Source organism: Barbus barbus (assembly GCF_936440315.1).
Source record: "Barbus barbus genome assembly, chromosome: 10".
NCBI classification, from domain to species: Eukaryota; Metazoa; Chordata; class Actinopteri; order Cypriniformes; family Cyprinidae; genus Barbus; species Barbus barbus.
Window position 1 is genome coordinate 32,273,424 of NC_136738.1, and position 19,360 is coordinate 32,292,783.

General features: G+C 35.1%; 1 protein-coding gene across 2 annotated transcripts; it reads right to left on the reverse strand.

The window, feature by feature from the left end:
• Positions 1–317: 317 nt before the first annotated feature.
• On the reverse strand, positions 318–19,287 carry LOC306876545 (Fanconi anemia group B protein-like). Of its 2 annotated transcripts, none has more exons than XM_079427826.1 (11): positions 19,201–19,287; positions 17,977–18,057; positions 16,999–17,904; positions 13,058–13,207; positions 12,617–12,709; positions 10,608–10,736; positions 10,350–10,522; positions 8,213–8,616; positions 6,878–7,106; positions 3,518–3,887; positions 318–613 (listed from the first exon to the last, which is right to left on the reverse strand). In XM_079427826.1, the coding sequence occupies exons 2-10, from the start codon at positions 18,025–18,027 to the stop codon at positions 3,518–3,520; spliced, it is 2,505 nt and encodes an 834-aa protein (XP_079283952.1). In that variant the 5' UTR covers positions 18,028–18,057; positions 19,201–19,287; the 3' UTR covers positions 318–613. The 2 variants fall into 2 exon arrangements, with proteins under 2 accessions (XP_079283952.1, XP_079283953.1); XM_079427827.1 differs by having other exon boundaries at positions 19,196–19,254.
• Positions 19,288–19,360: the final 73 nt, after the last annotated feature.

Genomic DNA, 19,360 nt, shown 5'->3' on the forward strand with positions numbered 1-19,360 from the left:
TGACGGCACCCATTCACTGCAGAGCATCCATTGCTGAGACACCGATGCAGAGACACATTTCAAGAAAACAGTAATATAAAAACAAGTCATCACACTCACCGTTACAGCTGATCTCAGACAGACAGTGATGAAGCTCCAGACGGATGGTGCTGATGCTGGTTTCCATGGTAACAGTGGCAGGACACTTGAGCTGGATGATTGCCAGCGGTGCTTCTGTTTGCTCCGGTCCGTGATTATTTGACAGAAACACCAACATTAAATAACGGATGATGCAATCGACTCTGAACAAACTGAAATCATTTATCTTAGTCAAAAGTAATGTGCATTCTTCTTCTGTTCACCGTTTATTTACATATGTACAAAACTAGAAAACCAAATACATGTCAATATTTGTAATTCACTGCCAGTTTCTGCCTGTCCAAGAGAAAATCTGAGTATTTTTGTGGAAATCATCAGTGTGTATCTGAAACAGCCGTATTCTTCTCCTATTTCAATCTAAGGCTTCATTCTCTTCAGCAGAAGCCTCTGATCTGTCAGCGAGAAGCTGCTGTCGTTCCTCAGGAAAGTGTTTTCAGACGCTGATCTTCATGTCAAACGCTGATTGATCTGCAGACTGAAACACAAGAGCATCAGACCTCATAATACTCACAGATGTGCTACTGATTTCGGGGAAAAATAATATATAAATTATTAATTGATTTTAAAAAATCTTGGAAATGTACTGTGGGCGAGAGAGTTCAGTGTGCTGCAAATGAAAAAACACCTGCAAATTAAGAAAACATCTTCATCAATTTGACAACACGCGCGCTACAAATACTCACCACACAAACAAATAAATAAAGAAACGCACTGCAAATAGACACAAACCACATCAGAAATATTTAAGGGAACAGCAAAGTGACAAACATGGCTGAGACATTTATCAGTTAAATCAGTTTATTTTAAGTTTACATCCCAGGAGTCCTTAGGGTTTTTTTTGGGGGGGGGGGGGTATTATCAGCCTAAATAAGATGACAAAATACACAATTACTGGATTGAGATGTTATGTAAGCTAGCTAACTTGGTAGGCTATTAAAATTAATTAATTAATTCATTTATTTATTATATAAAAACTAAAAATGGTTACTATACAATGGATTTACTACACTAACCATAGTTTAACCATGGTATTTGCACAACTGTGGTTATATAAATGGTAGCCTAATCAGTACGGCTAAAAAGGTTTTTTTTTACATTAATTTTCTCTAAGTGACTTTTGCATGCACACAAGAAACTTTTTGTGCCCTCGAGAAACTATTCACAAGCGCAATGGGAGCTTGCTTACGCATTACAATTTCTAGTTTTATATAACCTATTTCCTTTGTGCATCACTGCTATCTTACTATGAATAAACTGAGAGCATGGATGCACATGAATTAACAGAGATCTACTTGCTCAAAATTTGGCTTTTCTTTTGGTAGGACCTCTAATATCAAGGCCTAATGTCTAATTTAACATCCTCTGCAGCGGCGGAGAAACTATGATACGAAATGGGCTGATGGCACAATACAGCTGTGTGCATTGTACTATTAGTCAAGTTCAAGGGTCTATAAAAAAAAAAGACTGGTACTGTTAAAAAAAAAAAAAAAAAAGTGTTCATGTGGCTTTCATTAGGGCAGTGTGCCAAGACACCTCAGCTCAAAATGGGCTGATGTCACAACAGGTGGTTCAGTGTGCATTGCTCTATATGCTAACTTCAATGGTTTCTCATGCACACATAAAAGTCTGTATATTTTTTATTTTTGCAAAGGTCCTCAAGGCAATGTCATATGGTACTAAGAATATCGTGAGAAGAAACCCAAAACATTTTGCTTGATGAAAACATGCACCTTGAATTCATTCAGTTGTGTTTGACAATCACTAAAGAATCATTAAACATTCCCATACTTTTCCAGACCATGTAGGAACCCTATATTTGTGTTCATCTTTATTTATATACTGTAAACAAACAAACAAACAGAATAAACAGAAATAAATTGAGATAAAAACTGAGATACATATACTGTATACTAGTATTTACATGTAAGATTTAAGAATAATTTTCACACATAAATTGCTATTAAATTCCACAAGTAACAACAGCAAGTAATGTTAAATTTTGGTAGAAAGCAGAAAGACTGAAATACAGTATAAAGAACCTCATTATTTATGAAAAAAATAATTGTCTTGAAGGCTTTTTGCATCCAAGCGTTTATTTTTAACAGTAAACGCACAAATGATTGCTGGAAGCGAGACACAGGCGGTGATGGAGAATCTGTTTCTCTGAGGGCAGATGAAGTGTTTGCTGTGGAAATGTCACTGAACTATCAGAGCCGTGAATCCCTGGAGAACCTCAAGACCAAACCAGCAGAAGCTCATGGATTCAGATCCACAGCCGCTGATGATCAGCTGAAAGATGCAGAGCGGTCACTCGCTTCCAGAGAAACATGTCTTATTTCATTGATTTGATCAAGCCGTGATGCTCCTCGTGCTGCTTCTACCTCTCTACCGAGCTGTTTTAAAGGAATAATTCAACTGAAAAGCTCATTCTGAAATCATTTACTCATCTCATGCCATTTCAAACCTGTATGCTGTTATTTTTCCTATTATACCCAAAAATGGCAAAAAGGCACCATATTTGTGTAAATATTGTTAATATATATATTTGTCAATATTGTCATTTTTTAAAAGTCATTAATTGCATTTTATTTATTAAAAAAAGATTCCTATTTTAACTTTTTTTTGTAAAAAAATGGCTTGTGCATTTCTAGTGATATTTTGCATGACGTACAGAACAAGTGTAATTATTATAATTAAAACAAGATATTAAAAACATTTATCTTAAATGTTAAATAGATGTTAATTATAATAAAACAAACACCTTTCAGTTATGCTGTAATATGCAAATATTACTCACTTTTCTAGTTGTCATTTAGTTTAATTTGAAGTAGCAATTATGAAAATAATGAAAAACAAAACAAATATAATAATAAAACTAGACATTTAAAAACAACGCAAACTAATTAAACTGATAAAAATGCACAACAAAATTACTAAAATAAAATAAAATAAAACTAAACCTGAAAATAACTGAAATAAAAATAAATAAATATGCATTTAAAAATACTAATAAACCCTAAAAAAAAAAAAAAAAAAAAAAAACCTTCTAAAACTAACTAAAATGAATAAAAACTTAAAATACTTAAATATGTACTATATTTATAATACTAAAATAGTTATTAACCGATAATCTTCCCTATTCACCACAGCTCTGAAATAAGATAAATCAAATAAAAGATTAAATGAATAAATCACAAAAGATGTCACTGGAGATAAAAGCCATTGGTTCTCGTGTGTCACATGACTGACTGTAACATGTTTAAAATGAGATGAGGGGAGTCATACGACTGTTTTGATTTGCTTCTTGTGCATTTTGGATGGTATTTTTGAGTTTTAAAAACTACGGACCGGCGTGACGGTGAGTTTGATGTCCCTTTACCTACAGACGAGGAGCTTCCACCAGAGCGGCTTCATCGGCGTCCAGCTGCACGTGAATCATGCGCTCTATCAGTCTGCTGTAGCGTGTCTGGTCCTGCAGGGGGCGGAGCCTCTCGTTGCACCGCCCCTGTTCTTTAAGCCCCTCCTCCCTGAGTGTATGGAGCATCTGTGACTCCGCCTCTCCTTTCCTCGCTCCCTCATCAGAGCACAGTGCTGAAGACGCCTCCTTTGTCACGGTGTGGATCTCTGTCTGCAGTGTCTGAGCTAGAGATCCAGCACAGAACCTCGGCCTCTCCAGCGGCTGCACGTCATGTGACACGGGCAGGAAGTCACACAGCGAGTGCAGGAAGTGCAGCAAACTCAGCTCATCCCTGCGGCAGAACACAACCAATCACGCTCATCAAACAGCAACACAGTCTTCCAATGAATCAAACTTTTAATTTAAATGAATAAAGTCCATTTTGTTATTATTTACTCGTCATTTTAAAGAAATGTTATTTTTTTCCTCGTTTCCCAAGAGCACAGCAGTAATGATTTTTTGAACTACTTTACTTCCAAGATCAATACTATCAGAGATAAAATTGTAACCATGCAGCTGTCAGCTACAGTATCGCATCAGATAGTGCACTATAGATCCCCTGAGGAACAATTCCACTCATTCTCTACTATAGGAGAGGAAGAATTGTATAAACTTGTTAAATCATCTAAACCAACAACATGTATGTTAGACCCTATTCCATCTAAAGTACTAAAAGAGCTGCTTTCAGAAGTCATCGATCCTCTTTTGGCTATTATTAAATCATCATTGTCATTAGGATAGGTCCCCAAAACCTTCAAATCGGCTGTTATTAAGCCTCTAATTAAAAAAACACAGCTTGACCCAAAAGATCTAGTTAATTACAGACCGATCTCAAATCTCCCTTTGCTGTCAAAGATACTAGAAATGTTTGTATCCTCACAATTATATTACTTCTTAGAGAAGAATAGTATTTGTGAGGAATTCCAGTCAGGATTTAGACCGTATCATAGTACTGAGACTGCTCTCATTAGAGTTACTAATGACCTGCTTCTATCATCTGATCGTGGTTGTATCTCTTTATTAGTTCTACTGGATCTTAGCGCTGCGTTCGACCACAACATTCTTTTAAATAGACTAGAACACTTTGTTGGCATTAGTGGAAGTGCCTTAGCTTGGTTCAAATCGTACTTATCTGACCGCCATCAGTTCGTAGCAGTGAATGAAGAGGTATCATATCGATCACAAATGCAGTATGGAGTACCTCAAGGCTCAGTACTAGGGCCGTTAATTTTCACGCTTTACATGTTACCCTTGGGAGATATTATCAGGAGACATGATGTTAGTTTTCACTGTTATGCTGATTATACTCAGCTCTATATTTCTACGCGGCCCAGTGAAACACACCAAATTGAGAAACTAACGGAATGCATAGTCGATATAAAAAACTGGATGACAGGTAACTTCTTACTGTTAAATTCTGAAAAAATTTAATTGTCCAATAATTGTTAATTATTGGACCTAAAATCCCCACATGTAATAACCTAGAACACTATCTAACACTTGACGGCTGCTCTGTCATTTCTTCGTCATCAGTTAGGAACCTAGGTGTGCTGTTTGATAGCAATCTTTCATTTGAAAGCCATGTTTCTAGCATCTCAAAATCATATCTAAATTGCGACCTATGCTCTCAACGTCAAATGCAGAAATGCTAATTCATGCGTTTATGACCTCAAGGTTAGACTATTGTAATGCATTATTGGGTGGTTGTTCTGCACGCTTGATCAACAAACTACAGCTGGTCCAAAATGCAGCAGCTAGAGTCCTTACTAGAACCAGGAAGTATTATCATATTAGCCCGGTTCTGTCAAAACTGCATTGGCTCCCTATCAAACATCGTATAGATTTTAACATCTTGTTAATTACTTATAAAGCCCTGCATGTCTTAGCTCCTCAGTACTTGAGCGAGCTCTTATCACATCATAGTCCTCCACGTCTGCTGCGTTCTCAAAACTTTGGCCGTTTGATAATACCTAGAATATCGAAATCGACTGCGGGCGGCAGATCCTTTTCCTATTTAGCACCCAAACTCTGGAGCAATCTACCTAACACTGTTCTGGAGGCAGACACACTCTGTCAGTTTAAATCTAGATTAAAGACACATTTCTTTAACCTGGCTTACATATAATACACTAATATACTTCTATTATTCAAATCCGTTAAAGGATTGTTAGGCTGCATTAATTAGATCAACCGGAACCGGGAACACTCCCCATAACACATGATGTACTCGTTATATCATAAGAAGAATGGCATCTACGCTAATATTTGTCTGTTTCTTTCTTATTCTGTTTCTCAGTCCGTGTCCGGATCAGATGGTGGATCGGCGCTGGGAGATGATGTATGTGGCCCTGATCGTCGGCGGAGGCCGGACACCTGGATTAACCCCGGGGACATATGCCCAGTGAAGACCTCGATTTAAAATACAATAAAACTAAAAAGAAAAGAAAATAACAAAAAATATAATAAAATACCTAACTACATAATACTATTATCGTCAGAAATTGCAACAATATAAAAATAGAAATATAATACATTTATACATTTTAAATTTTTAATTAAAATAATAAGTAAACAATAAATAAACAATAATATTCTGGCCAGAGGAGAACTGGCCCCCCGACTGAGCCTGGTTTCTCCCAAGGTTTTTTTCTCCATTCTGTCACAGAGGGGAGTTTTGGTTCCTTGCCGCTGTCGCCTCTGGCTTGCTCAGTTGGGGACACTTGATTTCTAGCGATTATCGTCAATTAGATTTCACAGATACTATTTAAACTAAACTGATCTAGACAATGACATCTCTGAATTCAATAATGAAATGCCTTTAACTGAAAATTGAGTGTTTAATCTTATTATTATACATTACTGACACTCTATCCTCCAATCTGATACTGTTAAGTGCTTTGACACAATATGTATTGTTAAATGCGCTATATATAAATAAATAAAATAAAGGTACTAAAGAAGTATAGTCTAGTTTAAGAAGCATAGTCTGCAATTACAGAAATCATAGGTCTCTTTCTCTCTCTCTCTCCATAATAGCTTTAAATATCTTTTGGGGATATTTTCAAAGCCAAATTTAGTTTGCGATTAACTAGATTAATTAATTGCAGCACCCTGCAATTAATTAGATAAAACATTCTAATCGACTGACAGCATATAGTAGTCAAACCTTTTCATTAGAAGGCGGTGTCCTAATATTTTTATCCATATATCTCTGTTCCAGTGAACATGGCGGATGAGCAGAAAGTCACATGACTGAAACAAACCGATAGTCCATGTTTTCACCTGCAGTAGACGCTCAAGACGCCCTGAAACGGAGAGTTCTGCTCCCAGCGGAAGAGCTGGACGCCTGACGGGTCTGCGGTGAAGTGCGGGTCAATCTCCAGCCGCTCGAACCTCAGCGACTCCTGCAACCAGCCCTGCACATCCGCCAGCGTGTGATCCGGACACTCCAGCCGGAAAAACCACACGTCCAGCAGCGCCATCAGGCTGAGGAGATCCTCTCTGGCCTCGTCTGAACACACAAACCATCAGAGAACACCACTGTGACAGATGCACCCGGAACCGATACCGATACCAATACTGAAACCGATAGTTTGGTTTTCAGAATCACAAGGGAAAAAAAAAAACTCTCTCCCAAGTAATGCTGTAAACTGTACAGGAACACTCATTTGGTACATTACTTTAATATTAGAGGTTAAAATTAACAACAGAGCCCAAACTACTATATTCAACCACTATTTATCTTTAAATATAATAAATCACAATCAGATGAAAACTGAAATGTTTGTATACAACTCAATTGCACATTTTTCATAAAAACTTTTCTTCATGATTTAGGCCTATTCAAACATAAATAAACATACATATATAATTAAAAGTAAATAGGCTCCTATTCATAACTCATGATTGCTCAAAAACAGTCCAAATTTATGAAACCTCAATATTTATTTCTAACAAAATATAAACTATATAAATACACAAGCTAAAAATGTTTTATTTGTATAAACTTCTACTTTCAGATGAAAAAAAATGTATTTCTTCATGCAGCAATGGTTCGTCAAAAGGTGCATATATTCATGTTTAGCCTCAAAATCCAGTCTCAAAAGCATGCGAGATATTGGTAAAAGGCTGTATTTTATAAAAGCTTTTCTACACTAATATATCTTCATAGATGAGTATTTGTAACATCTAATAACAACCTATGCATACCCAGTTAAAAAAATGACAGGAAACAAAATTAAATTAATATATCTCTTGAAAATAATTGTAAAAAAAATCTAATAAAGAAAGAAAGAAACAAAGTCTTTTGGGGGTTTTAAAGCATTTGTGAAGTTTCATTCCCTTTCTAAAAACTATGCATTTTTTGGAAAAATGTATCTCTTCCAGGTCAAAACTGACCTGAATGCGTTATGTGAATAAAAATGAGATTGCGTTATCTCGTTAACTTCGACAGCCCTAAATTCCACACAAAAGACATTTACTTCACACGTTTTGATTGAGAAGATATAATCAGCTCTGATAACTGGCTGTATTTAAGTAATTAGCTGACAGTGGTTATCGGCCGATATATCGGTGCATCCTTACTATAAACTGCCACTCATAAGGCTGTTTTCTGACCTGTGTTGAGTCTGTGCTCCTGTAACAGTCGTGGATGCAACTTTCCCATGGAAATATCCTTTAGATCCAGCGAGATGTGCCCGCAGTGTTGAGAAACCCGAGCACATTCTCCCGCAGGACATCCGGGTGATTCTTTGGAGCTGTAATGAAGCATGATGGGACATCTGACGCAACCTGAGGTTAATAAAGGAGCTGCGTCAGTCACAGCGACCAGGGCGAGTTTTGATCCGTCGCTGTCAGCAGAACAATCGGAGCGTCTGATCTTCTTCACCGGTGACGGGCCGTGAGAGACAGCTGTGTCTGATGCAGGATAGGGCAGAATCACAGTCTTAGTGCTCAGAACAGGAGCCACTCCGGTTTGCTGAGAATCCAACACAATCGAAGCGCTAATATTCGTTACAGACCTACAAAACAGTCAGAAGAGAGTAATTATGTCACAATATCAGAGTTATTATTGTTAACTAAAATTTAAACCACAAAAAGAAATCATTGCAATAAAATAAAAAGTTAACTAAAATGAATTGAAAAAATATGTATTTCAGCTTGCTGCACATTTCTCATTTTCGTTTAGTTTAAATTTAAGCACTAAAATAAAATTAAAATTAAATTAGACAATAAAATGACAAAACACAAAATTAAAATAAAAAACAGAAAATTAAAATTAAATTGAATTAAAAATATTAACAAAATTATAATAGAATATTACTGATACTAAAATAACATGAAAAGGAAACAGAGGAAGCATACAAAACGTACACACAAATTATGCAAACCTCACTTTAAAAAATATATATATATATTAATTTGGGCAACCAACTAAAATGTCTCATGGCATTTTACAATCTTTAAAAATGCTTTGCAAAAACAATATCTGTAGGTAAATATTACTGTTTACTGCAAAAAGCAAAAACCAAAAAAATGTTTGTTCTTATTTAGAGGAAGCATCACTTGAATCAATCAGTTATTGTAGTCAAGTAGATTTCAAAATGTTTAGTGTAAGAAGTAAAATACAGTAAAAATCTAGTTAAAAGAAAAAATAGATATAACTAAGGCACATTTTCACATTTGTCTCATTAAATAAATGCAAGGAAAAATCATATTTTTTCATTTTATTTCATTTCATTTCTAAAAACAGACTCAATTTGCATGGCGGTCTTGTTTCTATGGTTACAGTCTCTATTACCCTGAACAGCCTGAGTGTGAATATATCAGATAACTGTACAGTAATGAGATTCAGCTTCAATATTTGCTCCCATTCTCTATTAGCATGAAGTCTGGAGCTGGATGGTAGGTTGTAACGCTCAAACAAACAGATCAATGTTTTGAGAGCTGTACAGTCTCACACCTTTCAGAGAAATCAGCCTACAAACGCTTTACTTTGTTCACTAGACTTCATCTTTAAACTTCAGCAGCAAAAATGGCAAGACAATTAATTTAGGTTAATCAGATCTTTTGAGCAATCACTTTTTATGAATTTGTTAATGTATTTTCATCTGTTATATTATTTTAAACCATTTTTATTGCATTTTCCTTTTTCATTAGTCTATTTTATATATATTATATATATATATATAACAAAATGTTAAATATTGTCTTATGATTTGTGTGCAATAATTGATGATTTCATTTTAATTCATGTTTATTGTTTTTCAAATAAAAAAGTTTTTATTTGTTTGAATTTTATTTACATTTCAGTTTACTACAATAACCCGGAGTCAAAGCTTTACAGAAAATCATGATGTTTATGCTTATAATATCTTAACTTATTGCCTTACAGTCACGTTTAGCAGATTAGAATTGTGAGAAAATATACTTTACATTCTGCGAATTTATAATCAAGCAATCAACCGAGATTTGCTATAAACATTTTTCATTTTCATTTAGTTTCTACTTGATGTACTAAAATAACTAGAACTGAAACTGAAATAATAAAAACTATATCTGGACCTAAATAATAAAATAAAATCAACAAAATAGCTTGAGAAAAAGAATACAAAATATAAAAATAAAAACTAATATTAATAAAAACTATAATAACAAAGTTTCTTGCTTTAGTGAAAAAAAAGCGTTGATTATTTTCAGAATAGATTTTTAGAAGCTTGTACAGCGACTCGTTTGAAGAGTAAATCTCACATACGTCTTATTTGTTTTCAGAACGACACCGACGATCAAACTCTGTCCGATGATTCTTTGCCAAACTCTGTGCATCTTCAAAGGAGCTTCAGCACATTCAGTCTGCATCCCGTCATCCTCTTCATCTCCAGCACCATCATCATCATCATCATCATCCCACAGAGAAACAAGCCCCTCCTGCGACATTCACAGACAAACCGAGTGCTAAACTGTTGACTGATAGTTTAATCTCAAGCACTTTTACTATAAAGCTTTGAAGAACCTGCTCTGGAGAGGAGAAGACATGTTTTCTGCCTGACACCAGATCAGTTAAAGCCACTAATGACTGCTGTAGAAGTCTATCTTTGACCTCCACGTCTCTCTGAAGGTCTTCAAGGATGTTCAGGCCGCTCTAAAGACACAACAAACCAATAACAGACAACCATGCATGTTATATTTGAGAGAAATATTCCAGCTTCAATACCACAATCTCAGAAAAAAGGTACAAAACTGTCATTTTAAAGCAGTGGTCTCAAACTCAATTCCCGGAGGGCCACAGCTCTGCCGAGTTTAGCTCTTACCAGCTCCAAATCACACCTGCTTGGACATTTCTAGTAATCCAGAAGACCTCGATTAGCTGGATCAGGTGTGTTTGATTAGGGTTGGAGCGAAACTGTGCAGAGCTGTGGCCCTCCAGGAATTGAGTTTGAGACCAATGTTTTAAAGTATACTAACAAGTATCATCAAAGCAAACTTTAGGATGCATGGCAATTGTCATGTTTAGTTGATTATTAGTTGACAATTGCCATGTGACCAAGTCTATATAGCACTAAACATTCACAAAAACAGCACATTTTCACTCTCAAAAAATACAGCAAATTTTCATACTCAAGAAATACCACTTCAAATACCCCCCCCAAAAAAAGTTAAATCCAAGTAAAATCCTTTTTCCCTAATATTAAACTTTCACCCAAAGCCACAAAAAATAAATATAATACAAACAATACAAAATGCATTTAAAAGTTATGCGCTTACAATTGAAGTTGCATTGTAAGTGCATTAAAACAAGCGAATGCGAATTATAAAAAAACACTGATAATCTTCCCATTGTTGAAGCTGATCAAATTCAGATTTAAAAATTGTTGATGCATCATAGCAAGTTTGATGCTTCTTGTCAGAACTGAACACAAAGAATATGCAACAGCCTCATATGACTTAAGACAACTTAAAATATCATGCACAACTCGTATGTATTACAGTTGCATTACTTTATGTAACTTTTTTTCAGTTATTGTAGGAAATTCTCTTACAATGTAACTTCAGTTGTAAGTGAAAAACCGAAACTGCCACCGCAACTACTAGTAAATTATATAAGCAGGTGCATAGGAATAAAGAAAAGCAAATAATCCAAAAATAGATGAATTCTGCAAACTGCTATAGCTGGAAAATCAGATTTTAATGCAATTTTTCAATCATCCTTTATTCATTCTTGAAAACGATGCCTGATTAAAGTCATGACCGATATGGTACGTTAAAATATGATTTGCAAGCTACTGTATAATAGCAGTGTGCAGGATTAATATATTTCATTAGACTTTGTTTATTTTAATTTAGATATTAATTATAATTGTTGTCTGTACTTCTATTGTACTTTTTTTGGTCCTTTTTGGAACAGGGTTATGATAGTTAAGCAAAAATAAAACAAAATAAGTGGATAAAACATTAACAACAATTTAAATGAAAATAATAAAACAATTAAAAAAATTCAATAAATTAAATACAAACTAAATTAAATTCAAACTGCTAATAAAAACTATGCTAAGAACAGTATCTCAGTGATACTGAAATAATACTGCTTTGAAACTGTTGCTTAATGTTTAAAATTATGGTAAATTCCCACAAAAGCAAATCCTTATGTTCTATAGAAGAAAAAAAAAACACAAATGACATGAAGGTGAGTAACTGACAGAATTTTTCGGTAACACTTTATTTCAAGGTGTCCTTGTTACACATATTGCATGCACTTACTATTATAATAACAATTAATCATGCATATTTACATGCAAGTAATCCTAAACCAAACCCTTATCCTAACCATATAGTAAGTACATGCAGTTAATTAATATTACTCAGTACTTAAATGTAAAATTATACTGTAACGAGGACACCTTAAAATAAAGTGTAACCAAATTTTCCTCTTCATCACACAACTATTCTCTTAATATCTCTATTTTCAGAGGAAGGAAACATTATGAGTCTGTAGACAGACGAGCAGGTGCTTCTGTTAATTACCTGCAGTCTGGACTGTAATGCTTGAACCATAAGAAGGTGATTCTCCTGCGCTGCGTCTGATGTGTTCGGCTCCTCGCCGTCTGATCGGCCACACTACAGAGTATTGATAGTTTTAACACACAGCAAAATCAATCAGACACATTAGAAACAGAGATCAGTGCTTCTCAACCGGTGTGTTGCACGTCTGTCCGTTCATACTACAGACAGCAGGGAGAAACTGTGCTCAATGCAAACAAATGCAACTAATCATGCATAATTAATAAATCTAAATAAATAAAGTTTTAGATATTTTTGTGCATCCTTTTATGTGCATCTATTTTATGTATTTATGTGCATCCAATCAAACTCTAAAGACTAGATAAAATTGAATGTGCAATATATAATGCTTGTTCCTGAAGCAAAGCAGCTGAGAAGCACTGATAGACAAAGCTGTTGACGCACAGAGTAAGTGACGGCACACAGATCAGTGAGTAGAAAGCTGCTAAGCGGTTCTGCTGATGAACTCTCAAACACTAAGAGCATCTGATCCGTCCCGCATCCCATAAAGTCATCAACGAGCAGCAGACGCACTCCTGTCCAACACCCCGCCACCTGAAACACGGAAGAACACCATTAGTTATATATTTGCAGTAGATATATACAGTTGAGGTCAAAAATTTACATCCCCCTTTCAGAATCTGCAAAATGTTAATTATTTTACCAAAATGAGAGGGATCATACAAAATGCATGTTATTGTTTATTTAGTACTGACATGAGTAAGATATTTCACATAAAAGATGTTTACATATAGTCCACAAGAGAAAATAATAGTTGAATTTCTAAAAATGACCCGTTCAAAAGTTTACATCCCCTCGATTCTTAATATTGCTTTGTTAGCTGAATGATCCACAGCTGTGTTTTGTTTTGTTTAGTGATAGTTGTTCATGAGTCCCTTGTTTGTCCTGAACAGATAAACTGCCTGCTGTTCTTCAGAAAAATCCTTCAGCTCCCACAAATTCTTTGGTTTTCCAGCATTTTTGTGTATTTTGAACCCTTTCCAACGATGACTGTATGATTTTGAGATCCATCTTTTCACACTGAGGAAAACTGAGGGACTCATAAGCAACTGTTACAGAAGATTCAAACACTCACTGATGCTCCAGAAGTTAAAACCATGCATTAAGAGCCAGGGGTGAAAACTTTTGAACAGAATGGAGATGTCTAAATTTTTCTTATTTTGTCTAAATATCATATTTTTTCATTTAGTACTGCCCTTCAGAGGCTACAGAAGATAGTTACTTGTTTCCCAGAAGACAAAATAAGTTAAATTTACCCTGATATTCAAATTCAAAAAGCTTTCACCCTCTTAATGCAATAAAAAAAAAAACGTATATAAAAGCTTATTATTTATGCATTTAACAGAATTAATGCATCTTCAACAGAAACCTGTATTAGATGTAAAACAGACCCAAATGTTACTCCAGTTACTGTGAAAACACTCGTCTTATCGCTTCAACAGGCTCCTGGATAAACATGCAGCGATGCATCATAACAGATAAATAATCTGACATTTTCTGCTGCTTTGAAATGTTTCTGGTACGAACAGTAACCTTTAAATGCAAGTCCTGCAAACAGCTTTTAATATCGTCCATCAGTAAGTGTACAGTAAACATCTGTGCTGTGATTGACAGCCTCCTTCCTGTTTATTAAACACACCAAACCTCTTAAAGAAGCGTAACAGCAAACTGAAGTTGCTGTCGAAGTCACCAAATGCATTTTGTGATGCTTTAGAGAGCAGTGGTTCTCTACAAGGGGCCCGGGACCCACTATAGAGCCTCAGCACACTGCCAATGGGGCCACAAGGTGGCTTAAAATGACATAAAATGAGCAATAAAATAAGGTAAAAGATCTAATAAGCTGACATTGTGGGGACAATTTAAATTTTTCCCCAGAAAAAAAAAAAAAACTTTTTTATTTATCATTAGCTGGATTTTATTTTACATTTATTTTACATCACAAAGTCTTGTCAAACCTGGATAATATCTGAGGGAATTTTAAAAGTGTGATATCCAGACCTGAAAAAAAAAATTATGAAAATGAGTATTATCTTTAAAAGTTGAGACATTTTATAAATGTAATTTTTATTGTCTACAATTAAATTAAAATGATCACAAACAATTCAAATTAAAATAAATTTTAGTTTAAGGCAAGACACCCCCAGTGAATAAGATTATAAAAAGTCAGTTTTTAATGTAAATTAGACATTTATTTAAATATTTAGCAAATATTTCCAGGAGATAAATCTGAACATTCGATAAATTCAGGTTCAAAAATCTAAATGCTTGTTTGACTTTATTGAGATACTGAATTATTATTTTGGATTTCTCTCTCTTTTTAAAAAAAAATTATAAATCAGAAAATACTCAACAGCCAGAGAAAAAAAACATTTCCACCATGTTTTCATGATTAAAATGTTGCATAAAATCATGTGAATGATATATAATATAAACAAACCCCTTAGTAAAAGCATTCAGAACATAGACAGGAATAAAACAGGTGCGTGTAAACTAAAGTGCTGCTGAAGTGCAGATACAAACTTTTAAAGATGTTTTGTAATGAAATCATTGAAATAGATAAAGTGCAATAAAATAAACACTTAAATGTGTATTTTAGATGTTTTATTTCCACTAGTCTGAAAGAACGTGTTAAAAAAAGCCAAATCTCTCCAAATTGCCCATAATTATTTTAATATATTGCCAATCCTTGTTTCTGTAAATAAAAATATTTGAAAATTAGCAGCTTTGTCATTATAGCTTTACAGCAGAAATACCTTCAAATATAGTCTCAAACGATACCACTGCTTTAGACACAACAAATACTGTCCTAGAAATAATCTCCATTAAAAAGACTGTTATAATCACTGTTTTATGATGATAACAGCTTAACCTTCAATTAGAGGGTAATGTATGAGCTAATGAAATGCAATGAAAGATTATTTGGATAAAAGCATCTGCCAAATGCATAATCTGGCTAAACCTGTCAGGGACACATCCAGATCATTTGCTTCAAAACTAAAAGAAAGAAAACAGGCTCTTGTCTTTAAGCAAAATATCTTATTTTTAGCACATTGTGACATTTGCATGACATTTCTCATCATCAGGTGATCCAAGATTAGGATGTTTGTTTCTTCATCAGGTTTGTAGAAATGTGTCTCTGCATCAGTGTCTCAGCAATGGATGCTCTGCAGTGAATGGGTGCCGTCAGAATGAGAGTCCAAACAGCTGATAAAAACATCACAATAATCCACACCACTCCAGTCCATCAGTTAACATCTGGAGAAGACAAAAGCTGAAACAAATCCATAAAGACGTTTTTAACTTCTAACCATTGCTTCTGGGCAAAATAATAATTCCATAATTATTATAAGTACATTATAAATCCAAAATAATAAGGCCATAATCCATAATAACGCTTCCTCCAGTGAAAAAGCCCATCTGCTGTTATCTCTCATCAAAAAATCCAGCCACATATTTGTTTAGAGCTGTTTTGGCTTGTAAACGGTCAGGGATGCAGTTATTTTTAACTTTACAGTTGTGCAGTAAAATTCACTTTTCATTCATGGAGATGATGAAAAAATGTACCAAAAAACCTTGTGGAAAAATTCTTTTGAGATGACAATTAAATGAAATGACCATTATATCCAGTAGATGGCAGCAGAGGATCACTCAAAAGCTCAGTTGCCATTTCCACTCCCTAGTTTTCAGGTCTTGATTTTGAATTTATTATAAAATTGTAACAAATTTTAGTACTGTACTGAAGATAATGCATTACATTTTTTGAAGTATTTTTAGATTTCATTTAAAAAAATATTTTTTTTTAAACTGCCTTAAAAAGGACACATCGAAAACTGTAAAAGCTGCTAAAAATATATTCCACCAACGCAGACTTGTTGCTGTTGTAGTTTTGTTACTCTCTGAATTTACTCTGCATCACTAAATGCACAGGTCTATTTTGACATGGGTTTGTCAGATAGATCATTCCGCCCAGGACAGTTATCACTGCCAATCATAGCAATGACTGACAGAACAATTTTTGTTTGCGCTTGTTACTCTTGAAACAGTATAAGTGGACCTTCGGTTATTACAGATTATGGACTCGTATTTGAGTTAAAAACGTCTTAATGATACATTTGTTTCAGCTTTTGTCTTCTCCAGATGTTAACTGATGGACTGGAGTGGTGTGGATTATTGTGATGTTTTTATCAGCTCTCATTCTGACGGCACCCATTCACTGCAGAGCATCCATTGCTGAGACAGCGATGCAGTGACACTTTTCTCCAAATCTTTCAGCAAATTGTCTGAACTATTCCTTAAATACTTCAACACCACAAATAAACACTCACCTGGAAAGTGTCTTTCCACACAGCGCAGACGTTTCCCTGACTGAAGGTTACGACAACGAGACAGTCGTTCAGAGTGTGAATCATCCGAATACTCAGCGGTTGCTCGTAAGGAAGAAGACAAACGTCCCGGGGAAGTCCGTTCTCAAAACGAACCAGCTGTTTCATGCTTGTAGCCGCCAGAACAGCCGATCTCAAACCACCATCGACTTCTTCAGCCGACAGAACCATCATGCACTGGATCACAGAGCTGTAGGCATCAGGTACAAGACATGCAGAATTCAATGTTCTTCCATCTTCTATGAAATACAGTATGTTTTTCACTTTAGATTGATCACTTGGCACATTTTGGGCTCCTTGAATCACTAGTTTTCTTTGCCGAAGAGGAAGTTCGCCAATAAAATTGACCGTCATGGGAATTGGCACTTCTTTCACTCCACTGGTTTGAGAGGATGTATAAAAAACAGAGTTTTCATGACTCCAAATCAATGTAGGGCCAAGTAATATCGAAATATTATCTCTCATCTCGTATGGCAACACAAACTCAGCATGAAGCTTTGCATCTGTGGCTGTGCATATGGAGTAAAGCATGTATTTAAAAGCAGACGTCCTCTTCTTGCACAGTCTCAGTAAAACACAAGGCACTTTTTGTCTCTGTTGAACATCCAGAGCGGAGCAACAATGAACAATGTCTGTTTCTGCAGAGCCGTCCTTGTGAATCAGAGACGAGTTACGATCTCTAACGGAGAAGTTCTGTGAGTCTCGGTTGAAGGACAAACTGTAGAAAGAAACCTCTGAGCCTTTGCGATGATCTCTGGTTTTTGAGCTGAAACTCTTGCACTGGAAAGCAAGCACTTCTCCTTTAACCGCGAGCATTTTGATGTGCCGTTCTGCTGCCATCGCCTCAATCTTTAAGGAAATTCAACAACATATTTCCAAAGATTTTGCATATAACACCAAGTCATTTACTGATGAACTCACAAGACACGTTTGGTGCAAGCCGAGTACGTTTGGCGTCAGAATTTGGGTCATTTGGTGTCCAAACTTGAAAAGCTTGGTTCACTGTTGGAAGCAATCAAAAAAAAGTTGGTGGATTAAGCAAGTAAAGCCTGACATTTGAAATAAGCATCAGAAAAATCTGGAACAGTTTACTGAAACTTTAGACCAAACATAAAAGAAAGAGCTCATGTGTTTTTTTTTTGTTGAGTTTCATATTTGATGCATAATTTCTATGGCTCATATAGTCTGATATAGAGAGAATATGGAGGAAAACAGCTCAGTTTTATTCAGAGACACAAACTGGGCATAAATATGAATTTTCTGCAAATGCTGATATTTATACAGTATGATGAAATTCTGCTGCTTGTAATGTAAATGAATGAGATCTCTATAGCAGTGCAGCAGATACTGACAGTAAATGATCTAAATATCAGCAGTCACTCTATATCTCCAGTAATATATCTTAATAAGAGGAGACTGAAATGATCCAAACATATAATGCAATGCTGATTGAGAGATGAAGAAATACACACTCCTCAGAAGATAACAGATGTTTTGGAGGCTTGTGAAGATCATTCCTCCGCTGAGGAACACTGAAAGTAAAGCTTCTGGAAACAAAAGTTCCTCTAAAGATCCTGATGATCATATTTGAGACGCACTGATTTTACTAAAAAGATGATTGATGGAGAATCAAGTAAAGCTGAGCTGCTTCAGTCCAGTAAGAGTTCATCTGGAAATATGACTGCACTTGATTAAAATCAGTCAAGATTTGACACGAGAAGCAAAGTTTAGATCATGTTAATAATTTAGAGGCTTTAGAAATTGATACAGTAGGCTTTATAGGGGTAAAGACTAGACTTTAAACGCTAGCAATGTCCTTGTACTAAATGCTAATAACAGGAATACTAGTCATTTGTATTTGTATTGTGAAAATAACTGCTGCAGAAATGAATTTAAAAGTTACAATAATTTTAAATATTATAAAATATAACATATAAGATAATATATACACTATTACGTTAGTTAAAAGTGTTTTCAAACATTAGTTTATTATCTTTATTAACGTAAACAGGCTAACGTTACCTCAGGCACACAACCGCGATACTACAGTAAAGTTCTGCCTTTAATATTAATACATTAACTTGGGAATGATACACTGAGTGATAAGGAATTAATATTTTATAACAAAATACTGTCATACTTCACCTCCGCATGACTTTATCTTTATGTTGTTTACACTGTTCTCTGTTTCTCTTCGTCAAAGTGCGCGCGCATTTGACGCACATCACGTTCGCATTTTTCCGGGAGTTTCTTAAAGAAACAGTCCCTCAATTCAATCAGTATTGCACAAATAAGTGATGTTGTC